The 19,846-nt window shown below is 41.5% G+C and overlaps 1 protein-coding gene across 2 annotated transcripts in view; it reads right to left on the bottom strand.

Annotated features, from left to right (window-relative positions):
• The window catches only part of PPP1R21 (protein phosphatase 1 regulatory subunit 21), a 76,128-nt gene extending 61,885 nt beyond the window's left edge, over window positions 1-14,243 (bottom strand). The window contains exons 1-2 of one of the 2 annotated variants that reach the window (XM_030826981.1): window positions 14,014-14,243; window positions 3,091-3,159 (exon numbers count right to left, since the gene is read on the bottom strand). In XM_030826981.1, coding sequence (XP_030682841.1) covers window positions 3,091-3,159; window positions 14,014-14,070 — 126 coding nt within the window. In that variant the 5' untranslated portion in view covers window positions 14,071-14,243. Of the gene's footprint in view, window positions 1-3,090; window positions 3,160-10,177; window positions 10,257-14,013 lie in introns of those variants that run through there. The other variant, XM_030826982.1, reaches the window with a different exon arrangement.
• Window positions 14,244-19,846: the final 5,603 nt, after the last annotated feature.

Here is a 19,846-nt window from a genome sequence, read left to right as displayed (position 1 = left end):
ATGCCTCAGCCTCCCAAGTGGCTGGGACTTCAGGCGCACACCACCATGCCCGGCTAATTTTTTTGTATTTTTAGTAGAGACAGGGTTTCGCCATGTTGGACAGGCTGGTCTCAAACTCCTGACCTCAGGTGATCCACCTGCCTCGGCCTCCCAAAGTGCTGGGTTTACAGGCATGAGCCACCATGCCTGGCCAAACTTAGATATTTAAAAAGAACCTCAGATTTACTGATGATGCCCTTCAGTGAACAAGAATGGGAAGAAATATACTTGTATTCCATTTTTTCTGTAAATCCTCCCTGAATTTAAATTAGTCAAAATGAAGTCTGTAACACACTTAATTTTTCTTCAACTATTCTGACATATCAAAGATAAAAATCAGTATCATACCAAAAATATTTTCATATGCTGTCCTACAATAATTCACTTTAAAGCTAAATGACAATAGAAACAAAATCTAAAATATTCTGCTAATCTTTTTGACACACCCTCTGCTGACCATTTTGTTCTGTTTATGCCATAATGGGGTAAGAAAATGGGAAAGTAAAGAGAAATATTTAGTTTCACTCAATTTTTTAAAAGAATTATTCTAACTATATTTTACTTACGATGTTCTGACAACTTTTTATTCACTGATTATCAAACACAGATGGCCATGTAATACTGTATATTTAAAGAACTGGGCTGGCACAGTGGCTCATGCCTGTAATCCCAGCACTTTGGGAAGCCGAGACAAGAGGATTGCTTAAGCCCAGAAGTTGGAGACCAGCCTGAGCAACATAGTGAGACCTCATCTCTATTTAAAAAAATAGAAAATAAAAAAAACCAGAACTGTATGTTTACTAATTTCACTGAAACAAACAATTATAAAACATGAAGGTCATGCTTTAACAAACAGATGATTTAACTGTATGGAAACAGCAACCTAGGCGAGGTGCAGTGGCTCATGCCTATAATCCCAGCACTTTGGGAGGCTGAAGTGGGTGGATCACTTTTGGTCAGGAGTTTGAAACTGGCCTGGCCAACATGACAAAACTCCAACTCTACTAAAAATACAAAAATTAGCCAGGCAGGGTGGTGCACGCCTGTGATCCCAGTAACTCAGGAGGCCGAAGCACAAGAATCACTCAAACCAAGGGGGCAGAGGTTGCAGTAAGCCGAGATTGTGCCACTGCACTCCAGCCTGGGTGACAGAGTAAGACTCTGTCTCAAAAAAAAAAAAAAAAAAAGGAACAGCAACCTAAAAACCACAGGCTAGTGTCTACACTCTACTGACATTATGTGCATGTTGAGAACAGTGCTAGAGGGATAGAACAATATGCTCCCATTAAGGATAAAATAACTTGTTTCCTACATTTGTTTAGTAAAACCTTAATTTTTACTTGTAGTAGGCCTAAATTTAGGCCTAGCCCATGTCCAAACTATCATGTCTTTCAAATTTTAAAAATTCAAATCAATGAACATTGATTACACCTAACAGCTCACTGAAGGGGTAAACCCAGTAATAAAACTAAAAGCCTCCTGTAACACAGGACATCCTAATATTCCTGTCTAGCAAACTGGCAAATTGTCAGTTGTTGTACTTTAATTACAATGACTACTGTAATGAACAGTAAAACAAAAAATAATTTATTTTTTTGTCATAATTTACATTCTATAATTATAATATATAATTATGCTTATAATTCTTAAAATGAACTAATGCTCCAACTCCATTAACCAATCATTAATTTCAGAAAACATCTATCCCAGCCTTTCGCTCAACTCCAGTTTCTGTAATGGGGATGACAATGTTATGTGACCTCATAGGGTTGTTGTGAACACTAAATAAGATAATGGCTACAATGCCTGGTATGCAGTGAGTGCTCAATCAATAGAACCAGCTGTCACCATGCCTACCACTGTTCCTACCATTGCTGCCATCACAGAGTTAATCAAACACAACCAGCAACAGCAGGGTATGAAACATCAGCGCAGGCTACTAGGACAAACTAGGAAAGACTTTCCCCAGCAATAAGTTTAAATATTATTAGGAGATATAATGATCATTTCTTCAACAATTTTGGTAAAACAATAACTTGACTAATAAATCCTGACTATAAAGCTTCTTTTTTAATCATCTTGGCTTGGGTGCAGAGAGCCTGGAAGTATAAGTGGGGTGTTCAGAACCATCTCAGCCCTGAGACTGTGCTAACAGCACCCGAGGAGGAGACGCTCGGAGACAGATTTCTCTCCTGTAGGATCCAACAACTGGCTACGTAAAAGGACAATTTCTGGGGCTTAGTTGCCTAAGTGGAGCCACCTCAGACATATTACTGATCAGGGGCTTCTCCAGAAAGAGATAGGAGTAACAGGAATCCTAATCCCATCTGTCTAAAGAGAGCAGAGGGAGCAAGAAAGGGAAACAGCAAAAGAGTGAGCTAGACAGTATATTTAACTGAAACTTGGCCAAGAAGAAATCCAAATCCTAGAATTAATTTATCGATTTAAAAATATCACTAAGCAATATTTACTACATGACTACTAGAAATAAGGCAGAAACAAATTCCTTCATCTATCATATTTCTCCCCTCAGTTAACAAAAGTGCTGACGGTAAAATGTATTACTCAAAGAGCGTCCTGATTAACACAGGTTATTACTATTAAATAGCTCAACTAAAGGCAAGATTTAGGGACTAAATGATTCATACAATGGAATCCACTTATTAGAGACCTCCCATCTGCTGAGTGAGAGGGATTCAAATAGGAATATGACATAGCCTCCCTCAGAAAGCTGTCTGTGATGACAACTGATAAGAAGCCTTAATAATCCAGATAAACTGAGCTAAGTAAAGGCCTTGAGGCACAGGAGTAATGCATTAGACAAAGTCACATAATACCTTTTTTTATAATTTTTAGCTAAGGAAATCAAAGTACCTCATATTCTTACCTAAGCAAGTAGGAAAATTAACCACAAAAAACTGTATTACCGTCCCTTATCCCTAGTGAATCAGTGTCAGAGTTGGAACTTTAACCCAGAAAACCCAATGAACCTGCTTTGAGCAACACCAAACGCTAACTTAACCCTCACAACACAAACATCCTGTTGCCCACCTTTAAAGCTGCAGAATTTGCTTGTTCATCCACAACACCTTTTTTCAGAACCTGATTCTGAGCCCGAAGCTGAAAACAGAGAAAGCAATAATCAATTTCTAATATAAAGCAATTGGTTATATCAAGGAAATCACATCAATTTTACAGGCATCATTACACTGAGTAACTAAGTAGCTTCTCACATATATATGAGAACAAAAAAGTATTAGACCCAAAGAGGGTAGTAGATACAATAATTCACCATTTTACAGATAAGGACACACAGGCTGAGTTGCCCGATGACATAAAAAAAAAAATCAATGGCAAAACTGGGACTAAAATCCAGTCTTCTGATTTCTAGTGTGTCACTCTTTCTATAAAACCAAGTCCCCTCCCTAAATAAAAACTAATACAATAATAGGGTACTGAATATGCCATGTTCCTTGAAATTCTGACACACCATTCATTTGTAAAATACATACAACTGGACTAATTATAAAGTAAGAATTCCACAGAAAAGAAAAATGTGGGGCATCAACATCCCAGCAGGACACTGTGCCTAATATTAGACACGCAAATGTCATCATCGACAATGGCCTCGGGCATCAGCTGGGGCAGTGTACAAAAGCAACTAAGAAGCAGGCTCCATTGAAAAGTTAATAATAGTACCCACTTACATATGAATGCTCACTACAAACCAGGCACCGTCCTAAGTACTTTCATGTATTACTTCATCTAATCCTCACAATCCTATGAAGTGGGTACTCTAATTACCTCCATTTTACAGATGAGGAAACTAAGGCACAGAGCAGTTAAGTAGCAATGCTGAGATTCAGACTCTACCAGTTTGGACTCCAAAGTCATAATGCCAGTTAGACAATATTGGCTGCTATTTCACAAAGCTACATTTAAGTGAAAAAAGCAGTGAGCTGGAGAGGTGAGAGATGCCTTTGGAGAAAGAGGTAAAACTTGGGCTTTTTTTCACAGTTAATTATTAGATACTGAGAAATAACGCTATTTTAAATAAAGTATACAAATCAGAAATTACGCAGCTAAATGCATTTTTACTTATGTATACATCTATATAACCACCACTGGCAGAGTTTTAAAAGATAAAATTTACTTCTGTAATAAGAGGAAAGTATTCTCAGCGAAGAGAACATAGAGCACTTAAGTATAAATATACAAGTTCATTGTAGCTGAAGCAAAAGGTTTACAGACTAATATTCCCAGGGCTCAGTGCAGATATCATGAAAGACCAGGTTCTTCTCTGAGAAACTAAAAGAATGAGACATCCTTGTACGTGACCTTTTAAAAAAAAAATCTATTTCTAAAATTAAAAATAAAAAATTTTTAAAAATCTTTCTAATTCTGCATAGCTCAGATCTGTCTCCTGAGAACAGAGAACAGCAATGACCCTTTTCTGTGCCAAAAGAACAGGCATATTTGAATGCCAAATCTTAAACTATTTAAAACTCAATGGAAAATTTAGCTAAGATTCTGAGATAAAATGCAGGAATACTGCAGGATATTCAACAGTTTGAGCAAAAGGCAGACTAAAAAGATGAGATTCTTCTATTTTTAGAAAGTTAGAGATGACAGTTCATTACCACAATAGAAAGCAGACCCAAATCTTTGCTCTGCCATTTATTAGACAATAGAAACTTGGGAAATTCACTTAACCTTTCTGAGCTTCAGCTATGTGGTCTATAGAATGGGTAAATTCATTTACCCTACCTTCCTTCTTCTGAGGCTACTGTGAGAACCAGATAAGAAACCTATGTCAAAGCACTTTCTAAACTATAAAATGCTCCACAAATGGAAACAGAGCTGTGATTATTAGAACAGATTCAAAACGACAACAGATATGTTTACTATAGTTTGCATGGTGTAAGGCATTGTACACCTTGATTGATGTGGGGGAGAGATGTAAAATATATGGTCTCTATTTTCAAAGAACTTACACTTTAAAAAGGAAGATAAAATATTAAAAGATAACTAGCAATGCTAGTATTTCCTGCTTGAAAAAAAAAGTAGAAGATATTAAATTCTCTAGAACACGGGTTGGCCAACTAAGGTCTGAGAGCCAAATTGGCAGGCTATTTTTTTTTTTTTTTTTTTTTTTTTTTTGAGACGGAGTCTTTCTCTGTCCCCCAGGCTGGAGTGCGGTGGCGCGATCTCGGCTCACTGCAACCTCCACCTCCTGGATTCACGCCATTCTCCTGCCTCAGCCTCCCGAGTAGCTGGGACCACAGGCGCCCACCAACACGCCCGGCTAATTTTTTTTTTTTTTTTTATTTTTTTGTAGAGACGGGGTTTCACCGTGTTAGCCAGGATGGTCTCGATCTCCTGACCTCGTGATCCACCCGCCTCGGCCTCCCAAAGTGCTGGGATTACAGGCTTGAGCCACCGCACCCGGCCTGGCAGGCTATTTTTAAAATTTTATTGGAACATAGCCATACTCATTCATGTACGTACTGTCTATGGTTGCTTTTCAGGTACAATGGAAGAGATGAGTACTGCAACAGAAACCACATAGCCTCAAGCCTAAAATATTGACTGTGTGGCCTCTTACAGAGCTTGGTAACCTCTGCTCTAGAAGTTCAAAAGAGAGAAATACCACTTTAATGTTGATTTCCATGATGTAGTGTTCTACTTTTTAAGCAAATATCAACATAGTCTTGAATAATCTGCTACTTAGCAGAATTCAATAAATACTTTCAAATCCATATAGCCAAAAAAATAGCAATACTGCTTCAGTCTTTAGATTTTATTTCATAAATCTAAAGTCTTTAGATTTTATTTCATACCCCTGTCTTAGCTGTGATCTGTAATCTCTTACATGTCTTCTTTGTGTGGTATGTAGAATCTCCTAACGACTACTTCAAGGACTAAGAATGAAGCTTGAAGTTCACTGAACTGATAATTTCCTGTAGGACCAGAACCACAGCAATTAATTTTAAGAAAAAAAACTCATCTTTCATTTCTAAGGCACACTGCAGAGTATTTAAAGCAAATTGAACAGACTGCTTTGTTAAAAAGCAAAATGAAACTTTCAAGCTATTGCTGTTAGGAATTTAATATAACTGATTATAACAAAAAAATTAGGATTTTCCTTTGGAAAATATTTTTTGCTAAACTGGTAACTCAAACATGATTTCAATGAAACCATTTAACAGACAATGCAGCTTTTTAAGAAACTGTTATCTGAAACACCTATAACTTAGTAGTTAGAAATGGAGGAAGATGATAAGCTTGCATACTCTATTGCCATTTTAACTACCTTTGTGACATTTAACGCTTTTCTGCATTTCAGCATCACTTCTGCCACTCTTACTGCATTACTGAATGAGAAGCTTATAAAATCCTGAGCTGCTCTTATTAGCCTGGTCTTTTTTTTATTTTATTTTTTATTTATTTATTTTGAGACTGAGTCTCGCTCTGTTGCCCAGGCTGAAGTGCAGTGGTGCAATCTCAGCTCACTGCAGCCTCCACCCCTTGGGTTCAAGCGATTCTCCTGCCTCAGCCTCCCAAGAAGCTGGGATTATAGGCACGCACCACCACACCCGGCTAATATTTTGTATTTTTAGTAGAGACAAGGTTTCACCATGTTGGCTAGGCTGGTCTTGAACTCCTGACCTCAAGTGATCTGCCCGCCTCAGCCTCCCAAAGTGCTGGGATTACAGTCATGAGTCACCACATCCAGCCAACCTGGTCTTTTAGAATCTATCTTTCTCTGCACCAGTATTCACCACAGAGGGGAGGCAAATGAACACTGTTTCTGTTTTAGATTTAGGTATAAGGTTACCAGATGGTCACTACTGCCTCTGGGAGTCCAGAATGGAGACTCCAATGCATATGACATAACTGAGAAACAACTGCCCTGAAGTCTCTATTAGTACAGAAAAACTCTCCTGCAGATGATAGAGCTTATTTTCAACAGCTGTGCACCAAGCTCTTCTGTTCCATTCAGTGGGGGAAGAGTACCTCTGAATCCCTCTTAATCCTTTTAAATCTCATTTTTCCTTGTTTTGTAGTCTTCTGATTCATTTTACCCTACTTTGAGAGCACAGCCCTTCTTCACTTTGGCCAACCAAATCCCACCTGTTCCCTAGGATCCTACTTTTTACCTACTGGCCCTACTTCCTCCATAATTTTTCCTAATCACTCCCTGACTCCCTATGGCCCACAGAGAGCCTGTGCCTCAGTTCCTTTGGCACTTACTAACAACAAAACATCTCTTATTAAACTATTCAGTTTTAATTTTGCTTCTAAAAACAGTAAATTTTACATTTTACTAATATATGTATTTCTGTATAGGCTGGGCGCGGTGGCTCATGCCTCTAATCACAGCACTTTAGGAGGCTGAGGCGGGCAGATCACCTGAGGTCAGGAGTTCAAAACCAGCCTAGCCAACATGGCAAAACCCCATCTCTACTGAAAATACAAAAATTAGCCGGGCATGGTGGCAGGCGCCTGTAATCCCAGCTACTCAGGAGGCTGAGGCAGGAGAAATGCTTGAACCCAGGAGACGGACGGAGGTTGCAGTGAGCCAAGATCACACCACTGCACTCCAGCCTAGGAGACAGAGCAAATCAATCAATTAATAAATAAATTTCTGTATTCATTTCCCACCTGCCACCTTAAACTGTTCTCCATGGTAAAGACTACAGTATACTTCCTTGTATTTCCTGCCTGCAATGAAAGATCAATGCTATGGATAGAGAAGGAACTCCATAAATTTTTAGTTAATTAATCAGATCAGTTAATTTGATTAATCAAATTAATCAAATCAAATTAATAAATTATACTACATATAAAGGTGTTTAAATGTAATACATTATATAAGAGATTGCCATTACTTTAACAGTTCTCTTTTAAGACTCTCCAAATAATTTGAACCTCATGATCCTATCGGACACCAAGAATCCTCAAAAGCCTTGAGCCTAACTCTCTAATGACCAGTGCCCAGACCTGCTCTCTATAACTCTGGTTCTGGAATAGCCCAACTTCAGTGAGGCCTATCACACAGCCGTTTCTCCTAGGACACAGAGTGGTGGTAAGCTCACTATGACTTCTCTCATGCCACTTTGACAATATATGATAGGCTAAATGGCCCAAGATTGGGGATTTATTACCTTCAATCACAAACTGTTGGAAGAGTTTGTGGGGAAAGTGAGATGAATCACTCACATGCATTTTCTCAGCTAATCCTCAAAAATCTTGTGTTAGAACCACTTTTACATGGCTGTCTTCACGCAGTGGACTTTTTTGACATTTATACATATTTTAGAATCCTATAAAATAAATCTTTAAACATACAGTCTTTTCTTCAACACAAAGTGACATGTGCAAGACAACCCTATGCCACACCAAAACCCTGATTCAAAGCTTCAGAATACTGAAGTCATGTGCAGACCCCAGCTGCAGTATCTGGCCTGGATGACCCCTAAAACTCCTTCCAGTTCTAACATTTTAAGTATTCCAAATTACTGGGAATCCTACTTAAGTCTTTCTTTCTGCCTACTTACTTGTTCCTATCCCAGGACAGGGATAAAGTATGGGCAGGCTATATATTATGCAGCAGTAGCTGGGGTTACTTTGTCACTGAGGCAGGAAAAAACTCACATCTGCCTCAAATGGCATCCTTTCTCCTGCTCCTGCTCCCAAGCAGGGAAACTCACTAGGACAAAATCCCAACCCCTGCAGTTTAGCTGGCCCTTGGTGAATGGGTGAGTAAATCAGTTAAACTAAAGAGGAAGAGGAGGCTGCCCCTTGTCTTTCTAGGGCCTTGTCCCAAGTGTGGTCTTTGGACAGCTGCAATAGTTTTACCTGGAGGCAGAATCTCAGGCCCCACCCCAGACCTACTAAACCAGAATCAGCAGTTTAACAAGGTCTTCAAGTGAGTCATTTAGTCATTTACATCTGTGATGCGCAGACCCAGGGTCTAAGCTAGCACTGTCCAACAGAGTACTCAATAGCTACATGTGGCTATTTAAATTAAATTATTTAAATTAAATAAAACCTAAAATTCAGTTCCTCAGTCACACACTAGCTACGTTTCAAGCACTCAACAGCCATGCATGGCTAGTGGTTACCCTGCTGGACAGCACAGATACAGAACATTTTCATTCTCATGGAAACTTCCATTGGATAGCACTGAACACAAACCTGTTTTCCAAACCAACTTTACTAGTGAATCCTACCCACACATCAGGGTCAAAAAAAAAAAAAAGCTCATACTCAATTTTAATCCTATCCAGCTCCTGAGTCTACTTCTCTATAAAAGTGGGTGATAAATCAGGTACTGCCAAATCCTGTTATCTGGAGAGCAAACATGCTGGATCAAAACTGACCTTTTCTCCATACGAGTAGCTGTGTACTAAGAGTATAAGTCTAAAAAGTTCCCAAAGGCCCCTTTGTACGTAAAGGAAGCATCAGTTGCAAAGTAAACTGTAGAGAAATAATGGATGTTTGGCTTTCCTGCTGGCATCCATTGTCTCAAAAAAAAAAAAAAAGATCTTTAAAAAGATTATGTTTTTTTGTTTTTTTTTTTTGAGACGGAGTCTTGCTCTGTCGCCCAGGCTGGAGTGCAGTGGCGCGATCTCGGCTCACTGCAAGCTCCGCCTCCCGGGTTCACGCCATTCTCCTGCCTCAGCCTCCCGAGTAGCTGGGACTACAGGCGCCCACAACTACGCCCGGCTAATTTTTTGTATTTTTAGTAGAGACGGGGTTTCACCGTGGTCTCGATCTCCTGACCTCGTGATCCGCCCGCCTCGGCCTCCCAAAGTGCTGGGATTACAAGCGTGAGCCACCGCGCCGATCTTTATCTCTGCCAAGGCTACTATCCCAATACCATTCCTTGAGCAATGATTTTCAAATGTTAGCATGAATCCAATCACTGGAAAGGTTTGCTACAACACAGATTGCTGGGTCTCACTGCTAGTTTCAGATTCAATAGGTGCAGGATGGACCCAAGAATTTACATTTCTAACCCATTCCCAGATGATGTTCTTTCAGGTTCCACACTTTGAGAATCATTGACCCACCCAGGGTAACACAAACATTGGGAAGACAATTAGAACTTGAAACTTGCTTACACACATACCACGGTGCCAGGCAGGAGTGCTCCCACAAAGAAAGCAGGCTAAAATCAAAGGAGCCAGAACTCAGCACTTTTTGCCTCTCTTCTCCATAATGAGACACAACACAGCATCAGAAGCAGAGCAGGTCATGGAAGAAACAGCAAGTCAGAAATGGTCTTTCATCCTTAATCTATAATGTAGCAACTGAGGTCTTGATTAACTTTCCCTCACATCTCAAGGAGGTAGCTTGCATCTGTTATTTATGAACTTCACAAACCTCTGAAAACCAGCCTCTACACACATTCATTCTCCCTCCCCAAACTCTATGGAACCTGAAATTTTAAAAACCTCAAATGACCCTCTAATTCCCCAAACCACTGGGCCTTAATCTCCATTTTTACTAACCTTCCTGTAACACTTTCTTTTAGCAATCTGTTTGCCTCAGCAATTCTCATCTGCTTGGACCTCCACAGTTCATCTTTTATCTAATTGGACTCTCAGTCTCTTTAATGGGAGCTCCTCAGACCACTATTTGTTTTTTTTTTATTCCTTTTCAAGAGGAAAGATTATGAGAGATGGGACCTTTCCTGGAACAAAGGCTGAAATCTGCATTAAAGAAGAATAAGAAGACTCTGCCAATGTCCTTGGGCTTAGGGATCATGCTTGCTGCTCTCTTGATGGGCTTCCTTCTACAGATTAAGAGGACATCTTTTTCCTTTGTATCCTAAATAAGGCAGAAAAATTATGCAACTGGATTTCAGTATCAGCCCATACCTCTACCAGGGAAGGTAATAAAAAGGTGGAATACCCTTAGGCGTAGGGCTGGAGAGAGCATAGAGCTTATCTAGAAACTGCCTGCTACTAGAATTGACAAGGAATAAAAAGCACAAGAAATCTGTTTTTTTTTTTTTTTTTTTTTGAGAGGGAGTCTCGCTCTGTCGCCCAGGCTGGAGTGCAGTGGCGCGATCTCGGCTCACTGCAAGCTCCGCCTCCCGGGGTCACGCCATTCTCCTGCCTCAGCCTCTCCGAGTAGCTGGGACTACAGGCGCCCGCCACCACGCCCGGCTCATTTTTTGTATTTTTAGTAGAGACGGGGTTTCACCGTGGTCTCGATCTCCTGACCTCGTGATCCGCCCGCCTCGGCCTCCCAAAGTGCTGGGATTACAAGCGTGAGCCACCGCGCCCGGCGGGCACAAGAAATCTTTTGATCAGGATCTGTTCTCCTGTGTTCTGAAATTCCCATCACATTGCAGTTAAAAGAATGAAAAATGGCCTGGTCCAATAGGGGGAGATGACCCCAAGTCTGGCAGGCCTCCTACAGTCTCCTTAGCATCTCTTCCTCCTCCAGGCACATCCTCCCCACAGGTGGTTCCCAATTTCTACCCTGATTAACTGTCAAAGTGCATCATGATGGGACTTACTCCAAAAGTGCCAGCCTTTGTCCTGACTTTTAGCCAGTCCGTGTCCATTAGAAAGTTTCAGCCATTGCTTCCAACATTACCTCATACTAATAATATGTGAATAACAAATTTAGTGTGCCTTCCAACCCTAAAATTCCTCAACCGTATCTAACCTCTCTTACAGCCCTTCACTCTGAACGGGCTCTTCTTCCCGCTGGCCCTCATTGTGTCAGTGGCAGTCATGTTCCCTCACCTCAGAACCGCAGGGACAACTCTGAGTCTTCCCACGCTCACCAAGTCCCAAAATGAATGAGACACAAGGATGAGTGCCTTGTATCTTTCGTTAGTGCCATGCACATAGCAGGCACTCAAAAAAAGGAAAGCAGAAAAGCATTTTTTAACCATAATTCCTGAATCTAGCCCCTTCTCTGTAGCCCAGAAGTCACTAACTTCATATAATCCTACATTACTCTCTCCAAAACAGTCTACTGTCTGCTTTTTTCCCACCACTTTCCCTATTTCAATCCATCCTTCACAGTTATCAGTGTCCTTCCTAAAAGTAAGGTCACTCCCCTGCTTAACCTTTGGCATCTCTCCATTACTCAAAAGGTAAAGTTCACTCTTCTTGCTTGACATCCACAACCTTTCACGATAGGGTCCAAATTATCTCTCCTACCTCATTTCACCACTCTGCCATGTGAAAACTCATTAAGATTGAGCTTTCGTACCAGCAAACACGGACTGTTCGCTTTGCCTGGAAAGCTACCACTCCCTCATTTCCTCTTCTCTAATCCCCAATATAACCTCAACGCTTACCCAATGTCTTCGGTAGTCCCACTGAACTAACACTTGTCATACTATATCATAACTATGTACTACCTTAGAATATTCCATTAAAGGTGACTTGTTAAGCTGGAACCCTGCCTCACTCAACAGACCCCGGCAGACTGCTCAAAGGGGGCACATATTGTCTGTTAAACAAGCTTACATATCCAAAAACTTTTCAGTTTTTATTATTTTGGGAGGCTATACAATTATTTCAGCAACGTAGTCCCTACTCAAAACATTTTGGAACTCCCCTCTTGCCATTTGGAATGGCCTTCTGAGCTTGCTGGCTCTGGAGAAAAGAATCAGCCCCCTTGCTTTATACTCACGAAATATTTTCTTATTTTTTTCCTTTTTTTCACAGGTGTTGATCATGAAACATTTTCAACCAAAAATAGTAGAGCCAAATTTGAGCACTGCCAACCTCCACCCACCTCCCTTCATCACATGGATTTGTTCCAAACAACTTCTGGCCCTTCAAGCAAGGAAACACTCCTTCAAAAGATGAAGACTTGCCATCACTAACATTGTGCCACCAGCTCTTAAGACAATTTCAAATGGAAATGCAACAAAGTTTTGCTAATGGTAGCATCACTGAAATAAATGCAGTGTCTCAAAAGACTCCTATTTGATGATGAAGAATTAAGTGTGTATGTTTAGGCACGAGTTTTATTTTTCAAAGAATATTTCATCTTGCTATTTGTTGAATTAAATCTTAAGGAATAAAATGTGTCTCAGTTTCTCCAAATTGCAAAAAGGAATTACCGTCTTTCCATTGACTCCATGAATGCCAAGATCACTGAAAACTAAGCTTAATGACTGTTGAATCAATTTCCAAAGATGTAAAATTCTGCTTTAATAACTTCATTAAAATATTCTTAAACTAGAAACACCCTACCCAGAAACTGCAGCATCCTTTTCCAAGGAAAGGGTTCTATCAAAGACTGATGCCATAAACACGAGAAACGGGCAGGTCCCCATGTTACTTAATGTGCATTGAGCACCTGCTGGGTGTCTGCCCCATTCCGGGTGACCCAGGGACAAGAGAAAGAAAAAGATAGAGCCGTAGCACTCAAGCTTTCAAAATCATTCCTGACAACCTCTTGCCAAAGCAGTGAATACATTCATAACCACCCATCCCTGGTGAAGCAGTTTACCCGAATGTCTCTATTTACCCTCTCGAATTGATTCGGGGGAAGATAAATCTCTTTAACCTCATATCATCCCTGTGGGAGGGGAGAAGGGTTGATCTTCCCCATCCCTAGGCTGAGAAAATTGAGGAAGCAGTGAGGTGAGGAGTGGTCCACACCTTTCCCTTCCCTTCTCGGCCAGCATTAGAGGCAAGAAGCCAGAATTTCTGACATCCCAGTCCCAAGCCCGCTACTTTAGTGAAAAGGAAGAATCAAACTCCAGCTTCTCCCTGCAAAAACGCTCACGGACGCAGACACCGCCCGGCCCATCTCCTGGGAGCTGCAGGTGGAGGCACCGTAATGGTGGACGGAGGCGGCTGAGGGGAAAGGTGGGGCGCGCTCGCGTGCCCCTCCCGCAGTACCCCTCGGTCCCGACAAGTCGCTGCCACGGCAACCTGAGGCCGCAGGGCGGGGGACCCCCTACTCCCAGACCACGATGGGTACCTTCGAGTACTCCTGAGCCAGCTTCTGGTACTTCCCCTGCAACTCAGCCGAGGCCATGGCCTCCCCCGCCCCGTACAGGCCAGGCCGCCCAGGCGGCTCAGCCTGTCTCCCGCCCCCAAACCCAGACACGCTCCCGGGAACGGCTCAGGCAGTCTCTGCCTGCTTGGCCACCGCCGCCGCCGCACCTCCTCCTCCACTTCCGGGTTCGCGGGGTGGGAGGAAGGGGGAGTGGGGCCGGAGGCGGAGCGACTACAGAGGGCGGGGCGACGTCTTGCGTCACTGCCCCATCCTTCGCGCCTGAATACGTGCGTGCGTATCCTCGCTGGCGTGCCTGGGCTGTGCCTCTGGGACCAGGGGGCGCCATCTTGACGCATGGTCCAAGATGGCGACCTGGAACGCAGAACGAGAGAATCAGGACGGGAAGAGACTCATGAGAGCTTATAGAATGGGTGGGGGACCTAGGAGGGACGATAATTGCGAAGAGCAGAGGGCCGGAAGAAGAAACATTCTATGCGCATCAAGAATTCTGGCCGACTCCCCGCAGCCCCGGGTTCCCATGGCAACCGCCTGGCGCTTGATGGTTACCTCTTTCAGAACAAGCATGGAAAGATTTGTGTATTTGGCTGTTTTGTCATCCGCATATGATAGCACAGGACATGCTCTGCACTGTAAACTCTCAGACCTCCCCGATATTTGTAACTTTGGCTGCTGCCGTTGGCCCTGGCTCCAAACCTTCACTGTCCTGTATTTTGACATTTCTTTGTGTCCGTCTCTACCCACTTCATCCGCCCGCTCCTTCCCCTTTACACACACCACATCAGAGCTTTTTTCTGGGGACTGAGTAAAAGACCTTTAGGAAATTTCAGGTATCGATTCCTTCTATGCATGCAGAGTAGATATGAACAGCAAGAATAAAAAAAATTGAAGCAGAAATAGTCTGCCTGAGAGATTTTATGCGGATATTGCTTGAATTAAAAGTCTGCCTCATTCATTTAAATTTTTTAAAGATATTGTTCTAAGTATTGTATGCATTGCAACATTAAAATGTTCATTAATAGAGAAGTGAATAAATACAGGGTATATGTTTGCCATAAATCACAATATGGCAGTTAAAATTAATAACCTAGATCTATATATGTATATATAAACATGGCAAAACCATGTTAAATGTAAAAAGCAAATTGCAGTATACTGTAGTATGAAATGATACATTTTTAAAATATAAAGTAACGTTTTTATTGTTCAGGGACACATGTACTAAAAATACAGAAACAGGAACTGGAAGGGAACACGTCAAATTCTGGATAGTAGTTGCCTTTAGTGAGAAAAAGGGAAAGGAGATGAAACTGGAGAGGACAAGGGGGCATAAACTTTCTTCTTATTTCTTTAATTTTTTACAGTAAGTATAACAAGATTTTAACGTTTATTAGCTAGGTAATAGGTACACGAATGTTATATTGGCACTTTAGAATGCTTGAAAATTTCCATGATTAAAAAAGTATTAGTGCTATTTTTATTTGACTATTAGCCAGGAATTTTATAGTGAAGGGCTGAGCCTATGTGCATTTTCAGCCACTATAGTGTGTAAGAGAATTACAAACTTTTTTTGAATATTCATAGTTTTCAATTTGCTTGTAGTCAGATCCCACTGTCCAGCAAACTTTCAGAACAATAATTTTTAAAATTATTACTCTTAGTTTTCTATGGCACCACCAAGAGGTAGAATTAAATATTGTAAGTGTATCTCAATGCTATGTAAAATAATGGAATTTTTTATTATGTAAAAAATTGCCGTCCGGGCGCTGTGGCTCACGCCTGTAATCCCAGAACTTTGGGAGGCTGAGGCAGGTGGATCACCTAAGGTCGGGAGTTAAAGACCAGCCTGGCCAACATGGTGAAATCCTGTCTCTACTAAAAATACAAAAATGAGCCTGGCGTGGTGGCAGGCGCCTGTAATCCCAGCTGCTTGGGAGGCTGAGGCAGGAGAATTGTTTGAACCCAGGAAGTGGATGGTGCCACTGCACTCCAGCCTGGATGACACAGCAAGGCTCTGTCTCAAAAAAAAAAAAAAAATTGCCATCCCAGAAATGACATCCCGAGGAAAGAATTTGCAGTGTTAGCCAGAGAGCCTGTGTAAGTTCATTTTACTGAATTTAGAATTTTATTTTGCTCTAGTGAATCCAGTTGCTCTATCAGATGCATTGTTTTAAACTCCCAGTTGATAAATCTGAATATATTAAAATTAAGAATCTCTTACTGAAAAGACACCACTAAGCCGCTGAAAAGACAAGCCACAGGGTGAAAGATGTTTTCTATATATATATCCAACATAGAAAGGTCTCTTAACCAAATATATAAAGAGCTCTTACAAATCAATAAGGAAAAAAGGCAACCAAATAGAAAAATGGCCAAGAGACTTCAACAGGCACTTCACAAAGGGAGGTAGACAAATGGCCAATAAACAGGCAATAGGATGTTCAGTTCCATTAATAATCGGGAGGAAGTGAAATTCAAACCACAGTGATACACCACAGCACACACACACAAATGGCTAAAATTTAAAAAGACAAGTGTTAGTGGGGATATGAAACGAGAAACTCACATAAAATGCTGACAGGAATGTAAACTGGAACAGTCAATTACAAAAAGTAATTGGTGTTATCTACTCATTTGAAAAGATACGGCTGGACGTGGTGGCTCACAGCAGTAATCCCAGCACTTTGGGAGGCAAAGGCGGGTGGATCACCTGAGGTCAAGAGTTCGAGACCAGCCTGGCCAACATTGTGAAACCCCTGTCTCTACTAAAAATACAAAAAATTAGCTGGGCATGGTGACGAGCACCTGTAATCCCAGCTACTCGGGAGCCTGAGGCAGGAGAATCGCTTGAACTCTGAGGGTGGAGATTGCAGTGAGCCGAGGTGGCGCCATTGCACTCCAGCCTGAGCAACAAGAGTGAGACTACGTCTCAAAAAAGAAGAGTAAAGATATATACTCATGACCTGGCAATTCTACTCTTACGTACGTGGCCAGTAAAAATGTGCGTGTATTCACCAAAAATATTCACAGCAGCATTATCCATAATAGCCAAAAACACACAAAAAAAACCTCCAAATGTCTATCAACAGAGTGGATAGGTAAATGAGTATTCATTCATGTTGTGGAATACTCAACAGCAACAAAAAAAGACTGACCTACAGCTACAGTAAATTTTAGGTAAGTCTCAAATAATCCACAGCAAAAGTCTGATCTTTAAAAACAAATTACATTGTATGATTTTGTTTACATAGTGTTCAAAGAATGGTAGAACTCAAGTAAAGGTTCAAGTATGCATGCTTGAGTGATAAAATAGAAAAGTAAGGAAGTGATAACTAAAAAGTCGGGAGCATGATTACTTCTGGGGAGGAGGAAATGGTAACTATTCGTATGGGGAATGAGATGGGCTTTGAGGGTATAGGCAGTGTTCTATTTCTTACCTGTGTGATAATGACACAGCTGTGTTAACTTCATGATAATTCCTTGCAAGTTACATATTTGTTCTGTGTAGTTTTTTGTATCGGTATTACATTTCACAATAATTTTTTTTTTTTTTTTTTTGAGACAGAGTCTCACTCTGTCGCCCAGGTTAGCGTGCAGTGGTGCAGTCTCTGCCCATTGCAAACTCCACCTCTGGGTTCAAGTGATTCTCCTGCCTCAGCCTCCCGAGTAGCTGGGACTACAGGCACCTGCCACCACACCCAGCTAATTTTTGTATTTTTAGTAGAGACGGGTTTCACCATATTGGCCAGGCTGGTCTTGAACTCCTGACCTTGTGATCTGCCCGCCTTGGCCTCCCAAAGTGCTGGGATTACAGGCATGAGCCACCGTGCCTGGCCAATAAAATTTTTAAAAATCTCAATTGTCTCGTGTTTGCCAGCAATAATTTTCAACCTACAAACATCGTAGACTTAGGGGAATGATGTAAAGGAAGGTTGATGGGAATTATAAATACACAAGTGCTAGAATGGTCATTAAGTCATTTAAAAACATACTGCTTGGGTTTTTAAAATTTCAGTTGCAAGTGTCAGCAACTGAACTCAAATTAGCTTGGACTTAGGGAATTTACTGGAAGGATGTGTGGCTATTTCACAGAAAAACAGGAAGAAATTAGGAGATACAGGACCTCAGGCACAACCTAGACCAGAAATCTGAATGCTACTTCAGCTCTCACATTGTCTGTCTCTCCTTGCAGGTCTACATCAACTTCTACAGGGCAGCAAGCATAGTTGCCCACTGCACTGAGCCTTCCATCTCACAGTTTTGCCTCCATTACCTCCAGAGAAGAACCAGATTGCTTAGCTCCAGTTTGAAAAAAATTCAGGGAGAGTCTCTGATTGGCTCTGCTTCATTCAGGTGCCTATCCCTGGGACAGTCAGATCTAGCTTGAGGTTTTAGTTACACAGGACAGGCAGGTCAGCCTGGAGGACCCCTAAGTCCTGACCAAGCCAAGAGAGACTTGATCACTCTTTCCCCAAATGAAGACTTCTATGGCAGATGCCACCAGGGTAAGCAAGGAACGCACCACTACAGAGGCCAACAAAGGTCAGAAGGCAGCATCAGGCCCCGCATGATGCAGATCAAGGTTCCCTGCCCTTCCCTTAAAGGCACACACCTAGAAGCCATCTTGGGAGGCCAGAGGGAGAAGACAGCTCAGAACAAACGAGCAGTTCCGAAAGAAGGAACTGTTGTAAACCAAAAGAAAACTGTTTTCACTGAAGAGACTAGGATAGTATTAACTGAGTTAGCTGTTGCCCTTCCAGTGGAGTACAGACTTTTGAGGAAGACTAGCTCTGTCATAGAGAAAGGGGAGGCTCCATTTTCTCTGCACACCTAAGCATAATACGAATCAATTGTGTTCGCACAGCATGAGCAAGAATAAAGTTTTGCTTGTGTTGTTCGTATATCACCCTGAACAATAGATCTCGCATAAAACAGGACTTGGTGGCTTCCTTATGCACCATGGAGGGATGGTGATGGAGAATAGAGCTTGCCAGCTCTCATGTAGGAGACTGTGCAAGATTAAGTTGGGCCCTGGGGCAGAAAAGGGGACTAAGACGGGAACCATCCAGGTCCTGTCTGAAAGGCTACCCCACTTTTATGTGGAGGATGTTCCATACCACAAAGATTGGATACTTTTGAGCCATGTGGCAGGTGGGTAGGTAGACAGAAAACTGCATAGTAGTGGAAGGGTACATACGTATTTTATTATTTTAGATAACGGCTGATACAAAGAAGAAAAGTGAGATACTGAGTGAAACTTGGGAACCCATGATGTGGAGGATGGGTATCAAATCTTTAAGATTAAAGAATAGCTCCTGATTTGAGGACTATTTTATTATTTTATTTTATTTTATTTTAGACACAGTTTCACTCCATCACCCAGGCTGGAGTGCAGTGATGCAGTCTCGGCTCACTGCAGCCTTCACTTCCTGGGTTCAAGCAATTATCGTGCCTCAGCCTCCCAAGTAGCTGGGATTATGGGCACACGCCACCAAGCCCAGTAAATTTTTTAAACATATTTTTTATTTTTTATTTTTTTAGTAGAGACGGGGTTTTGCCATGTTGGCCAGGCTGGCCTTGAACTCTTGATTGAGGACTGTTTTAAATGCAATGCCGTTTTCTACATAATCTACCCAATCTAATGGTGAGTGACTCATATTTCAATACATTGCACACTTAATCTCTCACACCCCTAAAAATTCACATAATGGGGGCAAAAAATCGGATTTTGCCAACTTACAGCAGGCTCTGGCATGTAGTGTTTACAGTCAATCCTCATTATTTATGGACTCTGTAT

This window comes from Nomascus leucogenys, chromosome 14, assembly GCF_006542625.1.
Source record: "Nomascus leucogenys isolate Asia chromosome 14, Asia_NLE_v1, whole genome shotgun sequence".
Classification (NCBI taxonomy): Eukaryota; Metazoa; Chordata; class Mammalia; order Primates; family Hylobatidae; genus Nomascus; species Nomascus leucogenys.
Note: the sequence above shows the minus strand (reverse complement) of the source record. Positions and strands in the feature narration are given on the sequence as shown.